The sequence below is a fragment of the Hemiscyllium ocellatum genome, chromosome 31 (assembly GCF_020745735.1).
Source record: "Hemiscyllium ocellatum isolate sHemOce1 chromosome 31, sHemOce1.pat.X.cur, whole genome shotgun sequence".
In the NCBI taxonomy this organism is placed as follows: Eukaryota; Metazoa; Chordata; class Chondrichthyes; order Orectolobiformes; family Hemiscylliidae; genus Hemiscyllium; species Hemiscyllium ocellatum.
In genome coordinates, this window is record NC_083431.1 from 19972755 (window position 1) to 19992713 (window position 19959).

Below are 19959 nucleotides of genomic sequence, written 5' to 3' on the forward strand. Positions count from 1 at the left end.
ATGAATGGATCAAAGAAAAAAACTCGATCTGTCTCATCAACAGGTGAGAACAAGATTTAATTTTGCTCGTTTGAATTAATTTAATTCAAGTAGCTTATTAATTGGAGAGCAGCAGGGGAATTTATCCCTGGTGCCGCGGTCAATAGTCATCCCAAGGTCAATATCACAAACACATTATATCCAGTGATTGTTACAGTGCTGTATGTGGGAGCCTGTACAAATTGACTGCTGTACTACCTACATTAAAACAGTGGCTATGCTTCTAAAGTATTTTTATTGCCAGTGGACCACTCTCATAAAAATGGTAGTCATGATGAGATATATAAATACAAGTCTTTATTTTCCTTGCTTTTTATCGTTTTGCTGAAAGTACCATTTACTTTGCTCAGGTCATGCACCAATTGCAGGCAAGCGTAAAGATGAATGTCCTGCTGTGAAGTGGAGTTTCTCAGCCAGATTCAAAGAAAATAGCGCTGACACTGACTCTGCCTATAATTTCCACTTGCCATCGCCTCATTACATTTGTAGGAATGGAAGTGTTGAATCTACCTACCCTATAAATACTGGGAACAACAAGAATTCTCCACAGGAAGTCCTGGTGTTCTATCTTAACAAAACATGCTGAAAGATTTCAGAAGTTTATGTCAAAAATAACACTCACTGACCAATCCAGACATTAGGTGGATGTGCAATAGTGACAGACTGATTCTTTCTCACAGCTTTACTGCATGGGAAAAATAATTACTGTGTGGATGCAATCTGTGATGGGTCACATTGAAAAGCCTGGAGCTTTGTCGGAAATAAACTGTTTATGATATTGAAGATGTTGCCTCGATTATTGCTAAAACAAATTTGGAAGTTAAACATGTTTGCAAACACTGGAACCTTAAAATAGCAAAATTTGACAAAGTGTTCCCAGGCAATTTTGTAAGTCACATTGTGTTACTTGTTATGATGAAAGTGATGCATTCCACTTCTGGATTTCTTCCTTTGCGTACAGAACATGAAAGAAATGGTAGCTTGAAAATTATAGATCATCATGAGAAGACCGTTTATAAAATGAATGAGAAGGGCTGCCACGTTTTGTTTTGTGGTGACCTGCAATGAGTTGATGAATGGCCAAGACAAGACCATCTATTCAGTACGGATGGAACAAATGTCAAATGCATTATTGCTCAGTGCAAGATCTATTGCGCTTCAAATTAAAACCAAAAATTGGTCTTCTCTGTCTTACCTATGGAGCTTCTGCAGAATCTGCAGGGACATGTTTCCACAGGAAAGGTTATTACAGTTCCGTTATTAAGCATTAGGATCCATTTCAACAGTTCAGCTATGCTTGATGATACCTGTGGTAAAACCTTCATCAATGTAGCTAGAAAATGTTTTATGGCTTCTCGCACCAATGTCTGACAGGCCAATTTTTTTCAAGGGAACATTCATTTTCTAAACGCCGAAGACCTGTTAGTTATTTAACCTTTTAACTAAGTGATAATGCATGACTAAAAACTGCCATCAAGAAACATAAGTTAACTAGTTCCTAATCTATTGTGTGCAGAATTATTAAACCATGGCTTGTCACAGATTAATTTCAAAGCTTTACCATGGCTTTCCAATGTAATGGATTTGAAATCTATCCAGTCAGCAAACATATAGACTGCATATCCAGGCCCATTGCTCTTTCCATGACAGACGTTAACTCTGTGATTGCTGCTATCACAGTTTGTTGGAGTCACAGGAGATAGGAGGGGTGATGCCAGGAGCAGTGTAACTAAGAGGACACGGCTTTGAAATGTGGTTCTGAAACACTTGTTTCTGGAGACCAGACACTTTCTAGGCCTCTAATATGGAGAGTAGGAGTGTAAGCTCCTTATGAGGAATGAATACATCATTCAGCATATTGGTAAAGATCAAAAGATCAGGATCAAGGTCCCATGCAAACAAAGAGCTTAAATTTGTTTGAGCACACCCTCTCAGGATTATTCTGAGTCAGACACCATTGCCACTGACTACAATCGCATAAATCTGAACCACAGGGAGCTGAACAATCACTTCAGGCCAAATGGGAGATGATGGCAGAATGGCAATATCACTGCATTAGGCCCATTCTAAACTCTGGGGCTTAGGTTCAAATCCCAGCACAGCAGCTGGTAGAATTTAGATTTAATGAAAGTATTGGTGATGATGAGATATATCACTGATTATTGTGGTTCACTGGAAAGACATCTGCCATCATGACCTTGCTTGCTTGGCCCAGTGACACTAGATCCACAGCATTTTGTCTGACTAGAGTTCAGAAATAAAAGAGTGCTTTGATTGAACAAAGAACAATACAGCACAGAAACAACCCTTCGGCCCTCTAAGCCTGCGCTGACTAATTTTGCCCTTCCATACTGTCTTCACTTACAGGGTCCATATCCCTCTATTCCCTTCCTATTCATGTATCCGTCCAGGTGTATCTTGAATGCTGCCTCTTTGGCAGCATGTTCCAGACAATCACCACTGTTTGTGTGAAAACTTGCCTCGCACATCAAGCAAAGCTGAACTGTTGAAATGGATCCTAATGCTTTGGTTTTAAACCCCCCCCCGCCCCCCCACCCTTGCACCTTGAACCTGTGTCCCCCTGTAATTGACCCCTCCATCCTGGGAAAAAGCCTCTCCACTCTATCCATGCAATTCACAATCTTATTAACTTCTATTAGGTTGTCCCTCAGCGTCCTGCATGCCAGTGCAAATGAACCCAGTCTATCCAACCTTCCTCCATAGCTAAAAGCCTCCATACCAGGCATCGTCCTGGTAAACGTTTTCTGTACTGCCTCCAAAGCATCCAAATCCTTCTGGTAGTGTGGTGACTACAACTGTATGCAATATTCTAAGTATGGCCTTACGAAAATTCTTTAAAGCTACAGCATAACTTGTCTATCCTTATACTTAGGGCCCCTTTCCAATGAAAGCAAGCATGTCGTAAGCTTTTTTTTACTACATTATCTACCTGAGCTGCCACCTTCAATGATTTGTGGGCCTGCACACCCAGATCCCTCTGCATATCAATACTCCTGAGGGTTTTGCCATTCACTGTATAATTTCCACCTAAATTTGTCCTTCCAAATTGCTTCACCTCACATTTGTCAGGATGAATAAAATGGAGAAATCGATAAAACTCTAACAGGACTGAACAGACTAGATACAAGGAGGTATTTTCCCTGGTTCGGGAATCCAGGACCAGGGGACACAGTCTCAAATATGAGGCAGACCATTTATGACTGAGATGAGGAAAAACGCCTTCATGCAAAGGGTAGTGAATTCTGTACCACCATACACAGTGGAGGCCAAGTCACTGAATATAATCAAGAAAGAAAGAGATCAATTTCTAGGTTTAAAGGCATCAAGGAAGAGTCAGAAAATGGCCTTCAGGTAGAGGATCAGCCATATTCCTAGATTCAATGTTCCTATGTTAACTGGTCTCTCAGTTTAAGTCACTGAGTTGAAGGGCAATTAGAGATGGGTAACAAATGCTGCCTTTGCTGGCAATGCACACATCACATAAAAAAAAATACATTCTTGAAAGAAAAAGTCTACTCAACTGACTGTGGAGCCAAAGGGAACAGACTCTCAGAATACATTCACAGAAGTCACTTACTTCTATTCCAGGAATCTTCACCAGCAGTCACTCCCTACTAATCACAGTCACTACCAACTCCTCATCTGCTGGCTGTCACACTTCCCCACTCAATCATTGCTACAACTGCCTCACTTGCTGACAGCACCATCACCCATCACCCCTACCCCCCTCAGCTGATTGCTGTCACTACCTTCCAACTTGTTCACCACAGAAATCAGAGTTACTACCTCCTTCCCTGATCAACCCGACGACACCACCTTTTGCGCTCACTTCCCAGTCTGACTGCCCCCATCCCAGCTTTTACTTCTTTCATTACTAGAGAATCACCACAACAACTACAGCTTCAAACATGCTTTACTCACAATTTGCCAGCTGAATGTTCAGTGATTGAGCTTATTATCATCACTCTAGATCAGCAAGAAGTGTGATGCCGCATGCAGTTGAAAAGCCACTATCTAGTTTCACACATGATGGACACTGGGTGCACAAATTCAAGTCAAGTGGCTTGAGGGAAATGGGGGCAAGTTATTGGGAGCAGTAAAAAGGATGGAATACAGTTGTCTCAGTGTCAGCCCAGATTCTCGCACAGCGCAGCACAATCCCAGTTTAAATGAATTTTGACTCAGATTGCAATAGAAATGTCAAAATTGAATCCTGCAGAAAGTGAGCCTATCATTGGTGTGACCAGTTTTGCTTCGTCATGCCAATTTATAAACCGAAGAAGCAAAATGATAAAGTGACAATTGTTGAACATGTCCTTTGATTGGCAGATTGACATCGAACAACTTGACCCAAGAGGTCGGACTTCACTGCACCTTGCTGTTACACTTGGATATCTGGAATGTACAAGAGTATTACTAAAACATGGCGCTGATGTTAGTAAGGAGAACCGGACTGGATGGACAGGTACAGTAATGTATTGTACACAATTAATAGAGTTAAATCCTCTTTGAAGATACTCCTGAATTACTGATTTAATTTGAGTGCCTTATTAAATTTTTTCACTCTTCAGCATCTCACAGTAATCTCTGTGAATGGAGTTGATTCCTTTGATTGGACTCAAACCCTTTCCATTATCTGCTCCTTCAGAATTGTGTAATTCACCATTATTCTGTGGTCGTGTCTCTTTTGGATTAATTATCATCTCAAGCAACTCTTCCATCCTGATCAGAAACAAAAGAGAATTGAAAAGCATTTGTACAAGTTAAAACAAATAAATAATCGTTCAGAATTCTGTAGGTAGTTAATGCATGATAAAATAAGAACAACATTATAAGGTATAGATGTTAAAGGTAGAAAAGATGTGGAATGTGATTTGTTAGCTTTCTTGAGGAAGTGTTTTCAAAACTAATACTGACTGCATTGTGAAATTCTGCCCAAATTTGATACCCTGTTCCATTCTGGTCATAGAGACAAAGAGCAGCACAGCATGGAAACAGATCCTTTGGTCCAACTTGTCCATTCCAACCAGATATCCTAATCTAATCTAGTCCCATTTGCCAGCATTTAGCCCATGTCCCTCTAAACCCTTTCTATTCGTATACCCATCCAGTTGTCTTTTAGATGTTGTAATTGTACCAGCCCCCACCACTTCCTCCGGCAGCTCATTCCATAGATGCACCACTCTCTACGTGAAAAAGTTGCCCTTTAAGTCCATTTTAAATCTTTCCCCTCTCACTTTAAATCTATACCCTCCAGTTTTGGATCACCTTACTCTGGGGAAAACACCTTGGCTAATCACACTAACCAAGCCCCTCACAATTTTATAAACTTCCATGGGGTCAACCCTCAGCCTCTGACGCGCCAGGGAAAACAGCCCCAGCCTAATCAGCCTCTCTCTATGGCTCAAACGCTTCAACCCTGGCAACATCCTTGCAAATCTTTTCTGAACCCTTTCAGGTTTCACAACATGGTCAATGTCAGTTGACTTGAATTATAATGTATGGACATAGGATTTAGGAGCAGCAGTATTCTATTTTTCCTTTGAACCTACTTTGTCATTTATGGTCATGAATGACCTGATTGTGGTCTCAATTCCAGTTTTCTATCTGTCCCTCATAATCCTTGACTCCATTGTCTAGCAAAAATCTCTCTAACTCAGTTTTGAATCAATTGAATGATCCAGTGACATATTTAATGTGAACTGCAAGCCACATCTTATAGTCTCCAAAACTCAGAATGAAGACTCTCAACATGTTTCTGTTCTTACCCAGTTACTTTATTTTGTATTGATGTTTCCAGTCAAATTTGATGGGTTTGAAATTCCCGGAAGAAATGTTAACCTTTCAATAGTGACATTATATTCACACAGTTAATTATTTTTCTGAAACAACCAGTTTTGTACTGAGAGGCAAAATATCATAAAATATCATTGCTTAATATTCAAATGTCTAGACAGAGTGGATAAACCATTCATTTATTTAACTGACAAGAAAACAGATATTACTGCATATTAAAAGCAGCTACTTAGCAATTTAAAACACAAACTAATCTTATCAAGGGGACAAAGGCACTTGAATAATAAGTATTGTCTGGCCTTTTTCAAGCATGGCTACAAACAAAACTGTATACATGTGACATATTCAGCTGAATATTAGTTTTATTGTGAAGACTAAAATTAAAGTTGTGCAGTGTGGTCAGCAGAGGGACAGAATTAAACTTCGAATCCTCTGACACACATAACTAGAATTTCTCCCTTAATGTCCATATATCCAAGACTGTGACATTAAATCCACGTTCAGACCTCTCTGAATGAGATAACTGATCCATCTGAATGGAGGAAGGGTTCATTTTAGCTGCTTGTGCTCATTAGAAAAAGGCTCGGTTGACTTAAACCTTGCAAATTGCGTACAATGCTGTTAACTGTCAGGGGAGCCATACTCATGGACAGAGTCTCATGAGATGGTTTCATGAACTGGAGAAACAGATAACGCAGACATGTGGAGACTATTTAAGGAGCAGTTGTTGCGAGTGATGCACAAATTTGTTCCTCTGAGGCAGGTAAGAAGAGGTAAGATTAAGGCACCTTGAATGATGAGAACAGAGGAACTTCTCATCAAAAGGAAGAAGGCAGCTTATGTAAGGTGGAGGAAGCAAGGATCCTTAGCTTTAGAGGATTACAGGCTTGCTAGAAAGGAGCTCAGAAATGGACTGAGGAGAGCCAGGAGGGGGCACAAAAAGGCTTGGCAGGAAGGATTAGGGAGAACCCAAAGGCATTTTACTCATACGTGAGGAATAAGAGAATGATCATGGAGAAGGTAGGGCCAATCAGGGGTAGCGGAGGGCGCTTGTGCATGGAGTCTGAGCAGACAGGAGAAGCTCTAAATGAGTTTTTTTGCTTTGGTTTTCACCAAGGAAAGGGAACTTGTTATAAATGAACACTTAGAGGAGCTGGGATACAGTCTTGACCAGATTAAGATTGATGAAGTTGATGTGCTAGAAATTTTGGAAAACATTAAGATCGATAAGTCCCCAGGGCCAGACCAGATTTATCCTAGGCTGCTCCGGGAAGCGAGAAAGGAGGTTGCTAAGCCACTGGCGAGGATATTTGCCTCCTCACTCTCCACGGGAGTCGTACCGGAGGACTGGAAGGAGGTGAATGTTTTTACTCTTTTCAAGAAGGGTAATAGGGAAATCGATGGCAATTACGGACCAGTCACTCTTACGTCTGTGGTCAGCAAAGTTTTGGTAAGAATTCTGAGGGATAGGATTTATGACTATTTGGCAAAGCATAGTGTGATTGAAGGCAGTCAGCACGGCTTTGTGAGGGGCAGGTCATACCTCACAAATCTTATTGAGTTCTTTGAGGAGGTGTCAAGACAGGTCGATAAAGGTCGAGCAGTGGATGTGGTGTAGATGGATTTTAGCAAGGCATTTGATAGGGTTCCCCATGGTGGACTCATTCATACAGTCAGGAAGTATGGGATATGGGAGATTTGGCTATCTGGATTCAGAATTGGCTGGCTGATAGAAGGCAGAGAGTAGTTGTAGATGGAAAGTATTCTGCCTGGAGGACAGTTTTGAATGAGATCCCGCAGGGCTCTGTTCTTGGGCCTCTGCTCTTTGTAGTTTTTATAAATAACTTGGATGAGGAGGTTGAGGGGTGGGTTAGTAAGTTTGCAGATGACACAAAGGTTGGAGGTGTTGTCGACAGTATAGAGGGCTACTGCAGGTTGCAGCGCGACATAGACAGGATGCAGAGCTGGGCTGAGAAATGGCAGATGGAGTTCAACCTGAATAAATGCGAAGTGATGTATTTTGGAAGGTCGAACTCAAATGCTGAATATAGGATTAAAAACAGGATTCCTGGCAGTGTGGAGGAACAGAGGGATCTGGGTGTACAAGTACATAGATCCCTCAAAGTTGCCAAAAAGTGGATAGGGTTGTTAAGAAAGCATATGGTGTTTTGGCTTTCATCAACAGGGGGATAGAGTTTAAGAGCCATGAGGTTTTGCTGCAGCTATACAAGTCCTTGGTGAGGCCACTCTTGGAATATTGTGTCCAGTTCTGGTCGCCCTACTATAGGAAGGATACAGAGGCTTTGGAGAGGGAGCAAAAAATGTTTACCAGGATGCTGCCTGGACTGGAGGGCTTGTCTTATGAAGAAAGGTTGAATACGCTCGGACCTTTTTCTCTGGAGAGGAGGAGGAAGAGAGGAGACCTGATAGAGGTGTACAAAATAATGAGAGGAATAGATAGAGTCAATAGCCAGAGACTTTTCCCCAGGGCAGGATTGACTGGTACAAGAAGTCATAGTTTGAAGATATTAGGAGGAAGGTATAAAGGAAACATCAGAGGTAGGTTTTTTACACAGAGACTTATCAGCGCTGGTGGTGGAAGCAGAGTCATTGGGGACATTTAAGCGATTGCTGGAAATGCACATGGATAGCAGTGAGTTGAGGGGTGCATAGGTTGTTACTATATTTTACATTATGATTAAATCTCGGCACAACATCGTGGGCCAAAGGGCCTGTTCTGTGCTGTACTTTTCTTTGTCTATGTCTATGTCTATAAGTGGAGTACATAAATCATTTGAGACAGGCATTTGGGAAATGAAAACTATTTGGGAGGAGCAGGCAGCTGTAGATCTTGGTTTCCAAAGCTCTCCATGACAGGGCTTTGCCTCAGATTATGGCTGGATCTTCTGTAAGCTCATCGATAGAGACTGATTGCCACTGTTTATCAACTTCTCCATTATTATTGAGTCATGAAAGTGCTGAAAGTCAAGGCAAATGGACATTGCCCAGTTTTATGTACAGACGTATTTTTGTTCAATGTTACTCCTGGGTGAGATTCTCCAATCTGTTCCAGATGGGATACTCCACACTGATAGCTTTCTCCCAGACCACATGAACTTATGTTTTATATTGAGTCTTTCTCAAGTTAAAAATGAGTGAGTTTATTGATTTCTAATTGCAAGAAGAGTTAGTAACACATTCCTGATGAAGGGCTTATGCCTGAAACGTCGAATTTCCTATTCCTTGGATGCTGCCTAACCTGCTGTGCTTTAACCAGCAACACATTTTCAGTTAGTAACACATTGCACATACAAACAGATTTAAAATAAGAGGCAAGTCAATAAAGATGAAAGACAGAGGTACAGATCAGTCTGTGAGCTGTCCACGAAGACTGGATAGTTACACATTGTGGCCATTGCAATGCCAATATTGTTTCTGGCTGAACAGTTGATGATTTGCAGATTACCTACGATTTTGTTTTCGAATCATTTAAACAAGGATAGAGTTCCAAAGATTCATAACTTTCTGAGAGAGAAAAAAAACTTGTGCGTAATCTCTATTTTTAATGGTTTTTAACGATGATCCCTTGTTCTAGATTCTCCCTTGTCTAGGAAATATCCTCTCCGCATTTATGCTGTTAAATCCCCCTCAGGACTTTATACGTTTCGATTAAACTATCTCTTACATTTCTAAACTCCAGCAGATACCAGTCGAGCCCGTCCAACATTTCCTCATAAGACAATCTCTCAATCCAGGTATTAGTCTTATCAAGCTTTTCTGAACGACCTCATTGAGTGTTCTAAGTTTTACAGCCCTATCTTTAATTTGCACACTTCCATCCAACAAGGTGTTGTCCTGATATTGCTCTCTGCTAAAATATAAAACTGAGTTTGCAAATAATTAACAGAACAAAGAGAACAAAGAATAAAGGGCAGTACCGCACAGGAACAGATCCTTCAGCCCACAAGGACTTCGCTGACCCATGATGTCTTTCTACAAAAATGTTTTGCCCCTACACTATCCCTATCCCCCTGTTCCCTGCCTATTCATATATCTGTTCAGATGCCTCTTAAACATTGCTATTGAATTCACCTCCAGCACTTCCTCTGGCATACCCTCTGTGTATAAAATCTGCCTCCCACATCTTAAACTTACCCCTTTTACTTTAAAACTATAGAGTCATAGAGATGTACAGCTCAGAAACAGACCCTTCAGCCCAACTTGTTCATGGCAACCAGGTATCCAACCAAATGTAGTCTGACTTGCCAGCACCTAGCCATATCCCTCCAATCCCTCCCTATTCATATACCCATCCAAATGTCTTTTAAATGTTGCAATTGTACCAGCCTCCACCACTTCCTCTGGCAGTTCATTCCATACACATGTGTGTTTTCTGTGTGAAAAAGTTGTCCATTAGGTCTCTTTTATATCTTTCCCCTCTCACTCTAAACCTATGCCCTCTAGTTCTGGACTCCCCCACCACATGGAAAAGACTTTGCCTATTTATCCTATCCATGCCCTTCATAAACTTCTATAAGGTCACCCCTCAGTCTCCGACATTTCAGGGAAAACAGTCCCAGCATATTCAATCTCTCCCTGTAACTCAAATTCTCCAACCCTATCAACATCCTTGTAAATCTTTTCTAAACCCTTTCAACAACTATCTCCCCTAATATCTGATATTTATACTCTGGAAAAAAGATTCTGACTAGCCATTCTATCTATGCCTCTCATAATTTTGTAAATTTCTATATCTGGTTGTTCTCCATCCTTTGGCATTCAAGTGAAAACAAACCAGTTTGTCTAATCTCCTCAAAGCTAATGTCTCGAAATCAGGCTACAGCCTGTTTCTATACCCTTTCCAAAGCCACCACATCCTTCTGGGTGTGTGGTGACCAGAACGGCGCACAATATTCCAAACGTGACCTAACGTTTTGTTTTGAGGAAGAAAGTCAAGTCAAGAAGCCTAACCCATCCCCTTTCCTGCTTTGTAACATTTTTTAAAAGAATGTTTTTTGGAGATATTATTCTGAAATATGTAGAGTTTGTACCCAGGCCTCCTGGCACATAGGTAGGGATGGTAGAGTGCACCACAAGTGCCTTCTAATGCTTTGGAACGTGGACTGAGATGGCTCCTTAGTTGCCATGGAAATGGGTTTGGTGAGAAGTGAGCTCTCAAAAGGGAAGACCAAATCATTTAATCGTGGGACAGGTGGCAAAGGAAAGTGAATGAGGGGACATTTCAATATGGAGGTGTCCACCCACCGACATTTAAAAACAGATGAAAGTAGAGTCAAAAAGTGTGGTGTGGGAAGAGCACAGCCAGTCAGGCAGGTTCTGAGGAGGAGGAGAATCGACATTTCGAGCACAAGCTCTTCATCAGATCCACACTTTTTGACTGTGATCTCCAGCAACTGCAGTCCTCACTTTCTCCCAAATAAAAAGTAGAAAACGCTACCCATCCTACTACTGCCGGGGAGGTGAAATCCCTCTATAGGGTGCATTTCTACCCAGGCAGGGAGAGGCTTCCTTGGAGAGCTGGCATCCCAGCATGTCATTGAGAGGCCATCGCCAATGAGAGGCTGATGGGAAAACTCCCTGGGGCCCCCTCCCCCCACCCCAGGATGACTGGCGATCTTGGCAGGCCCTGAAAATTCTGCTGTAATACTGGAACCTGCCACTCAGTTCAGGCCATTAAGTACTAATCAAGAGGAACTGAGCTAACAAGGCCAGCAAATTGTATGGTAGTCTGTTATTTTCATTGTTCTACAGCTAAGCATTTTTGTTTCTTCCTTTTTTCCCCTTGTGTTATTGCTTGGCAGATAAAGCATCCACACTGAATTGACTTAAAGCAGGTACATTTTGGGGATTTTGCTGTTAACCCATCCCAATAGACAGAGATTGTGATTGAGGCGTTCAGTTGCTGATTTAAGAGATGTTGTCAGTACTGCAACTGTAACAAGTTGCCTTAGCATTAGCGTGTCCCACAGGAGCCTGATTGACAGGGCTCTTCTGGTGTAGAGTCCTTACCTCAGAGGCAAGAGGCCTGGATTCAAGAGTCACTTACTCCAGAAGTATGTAACAGTGTCCCTGAACAGGTTGGTTAGAAAATATCTACTAACGTTAGTCAGTGCTGTTTTATACCAATTCACAACACTCCTGAGCCAGCTACACTCAGCAACACCAAATGCTTCACCCAATAAATTGAAAGCTGTTTTTCACATATCCCCTCCCTAAACTGATACTTAATTACGATTCTTTGTTAACTGAATGACAAAGTTCCTCCTTCCTAAAATAAATGTAAAATCAGATTTGACTTCCCATTGACGGATCGCAGATATTTTTGACAAGGATTTCCCTAACACAAACACCACTTCAAAAGCACTGTGTGATCTATCTTCCAAAGTTAACTAATAAATGCTACAAGCTCCATGTTCAAACTTTTCAGTTTTCCTCCCCTTCCTGTCCCCTTTTGAAAGCACTGAAGTCTTATCGGGTGACCGTTTCATCTTATAGCCCTTTACTATGTCGCCCATGTGACCATTATCATGTGTTGGCCTTCACCATAAGTGTCAGGAGGCTATTTGACCACAGGAGCCATCACTGTTGAACATGATCCCTTCAATACCTAGCTTCTAGCACTTGCTCAACCCAAAAGACACAGACATTCAATACAATGCGATACAGACTAGTGTTTGAACCTAGTATCTATATCCTGGAAACCTAGGAACACATTCACTGACACATGGAGGATGATGTGTATCTTCAAACTTTAACACATTAATCATTTTGAATTCAGGCTGTTCACTCGATTTTAAAATGTAATTAATGAAGCATGACTGATCTTAAATGTGAAAGTAGATCATTTTTTTCCTCAGAGTTCTTGAAAGTTTGGAGATATATGATTTTATTATCTTATGTTTCATTTATTTCTCAAATTAGATTTTAGCACGAGCAGAATCATGTCTCCAGCCAATGGTATAAAACACAGAAAAGAGTCAGGACTGTGGTCTAAACTATGAAAATGCTGAATGGGCTTTGGATTGTTTCATCTACCCTGATTGTTCAAAGTACATTCAGCATTGAGGAATCCATGTTACCATCAGGGCACCAACAGAACACCTACAGAGCATCGACAGGGTACAGACAGGGCACTTATAGGGTACTAACAGAATACTAACAGAGAACCTAAAGGGTACCAACAGACAATCAACAGGGCACCCATGAAACCAACAGGGCATTGACCGAGCATCCACAGCATACTAACAGAGCACCAACAGGGTACCAACTAAGCACCTAAAGAGCATCAACAGATAACCAACAGGATGCTAACAGAGCACCAACAAGGCACCAACTGGGCATCAACAGAGCACCAACAGAGTACTAACAGGGTACAAGCAGAACACCAACAGAACACCAAAAGAGAACCTACAGAATACCAACAGACGTCCAACAGATCACTGATACAAAATCAACAGGTCACCAATACATATCCAACAGATCACCAATAGACAACCAACAGGGAGCCAACAGTGCACCAATAAAACACATACAAATTACCAACAGAGCACCAACAGGGTACTGACAGAATTAAAAGAGGGTACCAACAGAGTGCCAACAGGGTACAAACACAACATCAACAGGACACCTCAGACCACCAACAAAGCACAAACAGGACACCAGCAGAAGACCAACAGGGCACTAATAGAATACTAACAGGACAGAAACAGGGCACCAGTAGGACACCAATGGGATGCAAACAGGGCATCAACAGAGGACCAACAGAGCATCAACAGGGCATAGAGTACCAACAGAGCATTAAGAGACACCTTCAGGACATAAACAGGACAATGGGACACCACTGTGTGTATGTCCTGCCCACAATATTCAGCCCAGGTTCTCATCAGGCAGCAGCATGTTGCTAATTAAGAGGGGGTTATACCTTACTAATGCCATAACACACCTCTTTGACATTCAGCTTCCTATCTTTCCAAATGCAGCAAACAGAGTCAATATGAGAATTCTCAACGTGGGAGTCTGAGTGGGTTCCATGGTGAGTTCAACTCATTGCTGGCTGTGAGGAGCTTTCTGTATTGCTCAGCACCAAACAGCATCTCTGAGCTCGATTGATGGGAAGCCCTTGTCTATGAACGTTGGCATCCAATATTTTCCAACACCTCATAGCCATCACAGCACCAGGGACTTGGGTTTTATTCCAGTCTCAGGCAACTGTTATGCGGAGTTTGCACATTCTCCCCGTGTCTGCGTGGGTTTCCTCCGGGTGCTCCAGGTTTCCTCCCACAATCCAAAGGTGTACAGGTTAGGTGGATTGGCCGTGCTAAATTGACCATAGTGTTAGGTGCATTAGTCAGGGGTAAATATGGGGTAGGGGAGTGGGTCTGGGTGGGTTACTCATTGGAGGGTTGGTGTGGACTTGTTATGATGAAGGGCCTGTTTCCATTCTGTAGGCGATTTTAAAAAAGAGCCTCTCTAATACATATACAGGCCACTCAGCAAGTATAGAATTACATTGCAGGGTACATCGGTGTCTAGTGTTGAAAGACTACAGCATGGACACTTAGTGTGAAGGGTTTGGCTCCCAGGTCGTGGATTAGAGGTATTGTGGAGGTGGGAACAAGAATTGTTATGAAGTGGCAGCAAGAGATGAAGTCGTATGGAGGAAAGAGCATCATAAGGCATGGTAGGCTACAGGAGATGCAGAGGAAGCTATTTGCAATATTCTCCACCAAGGCCTCCACAAGGGAGTGTAGAGGATGAAAGTGGGCATCACTAAGGTGTACTTAGTGAGGGCTCAGAGACCAAGGAAGATCATTAGAGACAGAATTCAATGTGGGGGGTCTCTATCTGGGGATGGAGGGGAGAAACGGGTGGGAATGGCTGTCAGGTAAGTGCCCTGTGGTAAAAGGGGAGACAGAGGCAGAAGAGATGATGGTGGAGCAGACAATGGGGCTGCAGAAGATGTGGTACCGTAGCTTGGGCTTCAGCGCAGCCCAGACAGAGTGTGTGCCTTCACCATCGCAGCAAGCAATGAGATGAATGTAGAGATGCCAGGGGAATAGGAGCAGTTATTCGAGGAGAAGGATGAGGACACTGAGCTTGAGGAAGCTCTCCTTGGGAATAACAGACCTCACTGCATTAGGTGTTACAAAGCAGGCAGGACCCGAGTGATGCTCAGTTCCAGCTGAGGCAAGCTGGCTGCAGAAAACCATCCTGGACTGGCAAGATTTGCATTGAGTTTGCATTCTGGGGGTGAACTGCAGTCTATATTTGTTTCCTTTGTGTTCCCTTTGGCTGTCAATGAAAGCTTACGCTTGGAATTATCCAATTGCTTGCCTGTCTGTGATGTTCCCCTTGAATGATGACAAGATGTGGGTCTCCACTGGGCAATGGGGAAAGACGAGTGCTGATTTAGAGAGGGTGGTTAGATAGGATGTAGCTAAGGGGCAGGCAAACTGTGTGGGCATGTTGTTAAACAATGACTAAAGGAGAAAGAATGGGATTATATGCGCGAGGGAGTGTCAGCCATTCTAACTATGTGCCCTGAGCAATGTGTCTGCTATGCCATTATGTTGCTGGTGACAGGTATTGCCAGGGTGCCAACATTTCACTAGGTACACAGCAGCCTTTCAGACATGGCCCAAGCATAAGGGATGTTGGTCTTTTGGTGGATATCAGTTAAGTGGTGAGTGGTTTGAGGAATGACACATGGTAAGATGGGGCCAAAATTAGATGTGAGAGATGCTGTGGGGTGGGGTGGGTGGATAATGAGGCATGATTAATAAGACCATGATTAACTAGACATGTTGAGAAATCTATTTGGGGCTCACTGCAAGAATCCTTCAAAAAAATTTGATCCAACTCGCACTTAGTGATTAAAGATTCAGCACTGATGTGTACTTCCTATCTCTTTTACAAAGTTCGATAAAATCCAAAATTACCTTTTCAAATTGGACTCCAATATTTAAGATAATTTTCTAAACATATTTCTTATAGAGTGACAAAGTCAAGACAGTACAGAGGAAGGCCGTTTGGCCCATTGAGCCAAGGGTACATCTCTATGGAATAATCTACTTAGACATATTGGCCCATTCTTATCACTGTAGCCCTGAAGTACCCATGCAATTTTCTTTTGAAATTATTGAGCCTGTAAATAATTTTTTTCAACGTGCAACAAAAATTCTGCCCTGTGGTAAAAATAGCTAATGCTAGAAGAATCTCCATCCAATAGTAGCAGTGTCAGAAAATAGCTGCATTCAACAGTGGTGTGATTTGGAGCAGCATGGTGGCTCAGTGGTTAGCACTGTGACCTCAACGTGCTAGGGACCCGGGTTCATATTCCTGCCTTGGGTGGCTGCCTGTGTGGAGTTTGCACATTCTCCCTGTGTCTGTGCAGGTTTCTTCTGAGCGCTCCAGTTTCCTCCCACAAGCTAAGGATGGTGCTGGTTAGGCAAATTGGCCATGCTAAATTGTCTGTTGTGTAAGGTATATGTGTCAGGGTGAGTTACTCTTCAGAGGATTGCTGTGGGCTTGTTGGGCCAAAGGGCCTGTTTCCATTCTGTAGGGAATCTAATATATTTCTTACATCTCCCCTTCATGCTATTGTCACCAAATCTCAGAAATATTATGCTACAGAAGGAGGCCATTGTGTCTGTGCTGGTTCTCCAGATGAGTATCATGATTTAGTGTGACTCTCCTGCCTTTGGTCTGTAACCCTGCACATTGTTTCTGTTCAAATAATCATTTAATGTCCTTTCAAATGCCTTGATTGAACCTGCCTCCTCCTTGCTTCCAAGCCGTCCTTTCTTGATGCTAATTAGTCACTGTGTGAAAAAAATATTTTTCTCACATTGTATTTGCTAATTTTTCAAATGACGTAAAATGTGTGCCTTCTTGTTCTCGATCCTTTTATTAGTGCTAACAGTTTCACCTTATCTGTTCTGTTCAGCCCCCTCATGATTTTGAAAACTTCTATCAGGTCGCCTCTTAGCTTTCTCCTCTCTAAGAGAAACAGCCCCAACTTCACCAGTTTGTCTCCATAAGTGAAATTTCTCATCCCTATAACCACTCTTTGTGAACCTTTTCGGAACTCTCTCCAATCTGTGCGCCTCCTTCCTATAATAATGCACAGTTCACAATTCTCCAGCTGAGGTCTAAGCACAAGTTCAGCCTAAACTCCTTGTTAGATCCCATTTCACACTGAGTGGTGGGCTGGTCTTTCACTGGGGTTTCATGCACAGGCAAACCTTACCTACCAGAACGAGGAAACAAACAAACCCATCCAGTGTTTTATGCAACACATTCAAAAGGGTGTTTTGTCTACCAGTTGTGATGAAGTCAAATAGCTTGTGTAAAGCTGATTGATAGACTGTGGCCAAACAATAGCATCCTCCTTGCTGAGAGGAGGGACTTATGACGGGAGTATGCATTGCCACATTGCTGCCCAGCTAAGAAGGTACATTGAAAACTCTAACAGTGTCATTTTAAGGGGAAAGTATTAGAAATCTAATTTTTCAACTAATAAGAAAACTACCTCTGTTTTCTACCTCTTAACTTCTTGGTGTCAGAGAGATAAACTCCAGGTCAAATCATAACCTGTTTTCCTCATCTGGGCATTGGATTCGACTATTTAAATGCTTGTTATGTGTTACAATACTCTGTTCTCATTTAATGTGTCCATTAATTTTGAAAGGCTAGAGGTTTATATTGACAAATAGTTTTTTTTAATGAAATAGGCTTTACTAAATTATAATCAACTGGGAGAAAGTGAGCACTGCAGATGCTGGAGATCAGAGCTTAAAAATGTGTTGCTGGAAAAGTGCAGCAGGTCAGGCAGCATCAAAGGAGCAGGAGAATCGACGTTTCGGGCATAAGCCCTTCTTCAGAAATGAGGAGGGTGTGCCAAGTAGGCTAAGATAAAAGGTAGGGAGGAGGGACTTGGGGAAGGGGTGTTGGGAATACAATAGGTGGAAGGAGGTTAAGGTGAGGGTGATAGGCCGGAGAGGGGGTGGGGGCGGAGAGGTCGGGAAGGCGGTGTTGATTCTGAGGGTTGGGACTGAGAAAAGGTGGGGGGAGGGGAAATGAGAAAGCTAGAAAAATCTGCATTCATCCCTTGTGGTTGGAGGGTTCCATGGCGGAAGATGAGGCGCTCTTCCTCCAGGCGTCGTGTTGCCATGGTCTGGCAATGGAGGCGGCCAAGGACCTGCATGTCCTTGGCAGAGTGGGAGGGGGAGTTAAAGTGTTCAGCCACAGGGTGGTTGGGTTGGTTGGTGCGGGTGTCCCAGAGGTGTTCTTTGAAATGTTCCGCAAGTATGCGGCCTGTCTCCCCAATGTACAGGAGGCCACATCGGATGCAGCGGATGCAGTAAATGATGTGTGTGGAGGTGCAGGTGAATTTCTGATGGATATGGAAGGATCCCTTGGGGCCTTGGAGGGAAGTGAGGGGAGAGGTGTGGGCACAAGTTTTGCATTTCTTGCGGTTGCAGAGGATGGGGTATGTTTCCTCCACGCCTACTTCTTCAACCAGGACTCCCACCCACCTTCTGATGACCCCTTCTCCCGCCTCCAACACACCCCATCCACCTGGACACCCCATGCTGGCCTCTTACCCGCCCTCGATCTCTTCATAGCTTAAAAAATCCAACAGGGATATATTTCCCTCCCCACCCCTATCAGCTCCAAACAGACCCCACCACCAAGGATATATTTCCCTCCCCACCCCTATCAGCGTTCCGGAAAGACCACTCCCTCCGCGACTCCCATGTCAGATCCACATCCCCCTACCAACCCAACCTCCACTCTCGGCACCTTCCCCTGTAACCGCAAGAAATGCATAACTTGCGCCCACACCTCTCCCCTGTAAGATTACTTCCAGTGTGGAAACAGGCCCTTCAGCCCAACAAGTCCACACTGACCCGCCGAAGCGCAACCCACCCGGACCCATTCCCCTACATTTACCCCTTCACCTAATACTATGGGCAATTTAGCATGGCCAATTCACCTAACCTTCACATCTTTGGATTGTGGGAGGAAACCGGAGCACCCAGAGGAAACCCATGCAGACATGGGGAGAATGTGCAAACTCCACACAGAGAGTCGTCTGAGGCGGGAATTGAACCCGGGCCTCTTGCGTTGTGAGGTAGCAGTGCTAACCACTGTGCCACCCATTTAAACAGGAGAACACTCAAAATCCAAATCACACCTCTTTGATCCAAAAAATATTTGCAGTCCATTGTCCAGCGATGTAGCAAAATATTCTGGTAATGCCTTCTGTTCAGTGTATACAATAATTGTCAACAAGGCTGAAAGAGTTGCTTTTCTGTAGCACTGTGAAAGACATCTAACACTTGCTGATGGAGCTTTGAAGTAATGGCTGTAACTAAGAATACAAATTGTAATCCTGAGCTAACAGTACGTGGCCACTCAATTATAGAAGTAGAGGACAGCAAATCAGGGCTATAGTGTTGTAGTCCTACTGCAGGATCGTGATATAATTCCTTTCCAACCAACATCTACTGAAAGGAAATTATTTGGAACAAAACTTAGGAGGAATAAAAAATGCCAGTACTCCAGTACTCAACATATATCCACAAATAGAACTCCCATCCAGTTATTAACACAAGGTTTAATTAAATGTGATATAGCTGCAGAGATAAATGGCAGTAATTCATTTTAGTATGTCTGATGTAATTTTTTTCATTCCTTCATAGAAAGAGTGATACTGGCTGGGCCAGCATTTATTGTCTGTCCCATGTTGCTCTTGAGAGGGTAATGGTGAGCTGCTTTCTTGTTCCACTGTGGTCCCTCTGCTGTAGGTAGACCCACAATGTTGTTAGAGAAGGAGTTCCAGGATTTTGACTCAGCGACGCTGATAATATATTTCCAAGTCAGGATGGCAAGTGGCTTGGGGGGGAACTTGCATTTAGTGGTGTTGCCATGTATCAGCTGTCCTTTGCCTTCTAGTTGGTAGTGTTTGTGAATTTGAAGAAGGCTATCTAAGGAGTCTTGGTGAATATCTGCAGTTTATCCTGCACATTTTACACATTGCTGCTGATGAACATCAGTGATGGAGAGAGAGAATGTTTG

The 19959-nt window shown here is 42.9% G+C and overlaps 1 protein-coding gene across 2 annotated transcripts in view; it reads left to right on the forward strand.

The window, feature by feature from the left end:
- The window catches only part of ankrd13b (ankyrin repeat domain 13B), a 368410-nt gene that overhangs the window by 257366 nt on the left and 91085 nt on the right, over nucleotides 1-19959 (forward strand). For both annotated transcript variants that reach the window (XM_060847952.1, XM_060847953.1), the window contains exon 2: nucleotides 4390-4525. In XM_060847952.1, the coding sequence (XP_060703935.1) occupies nucleotides 4390-4525 (136 nt within the window). The remainder of the gene's footprint in view (nucleotides 1-4389; nucleotides 4526-19959) is intronic.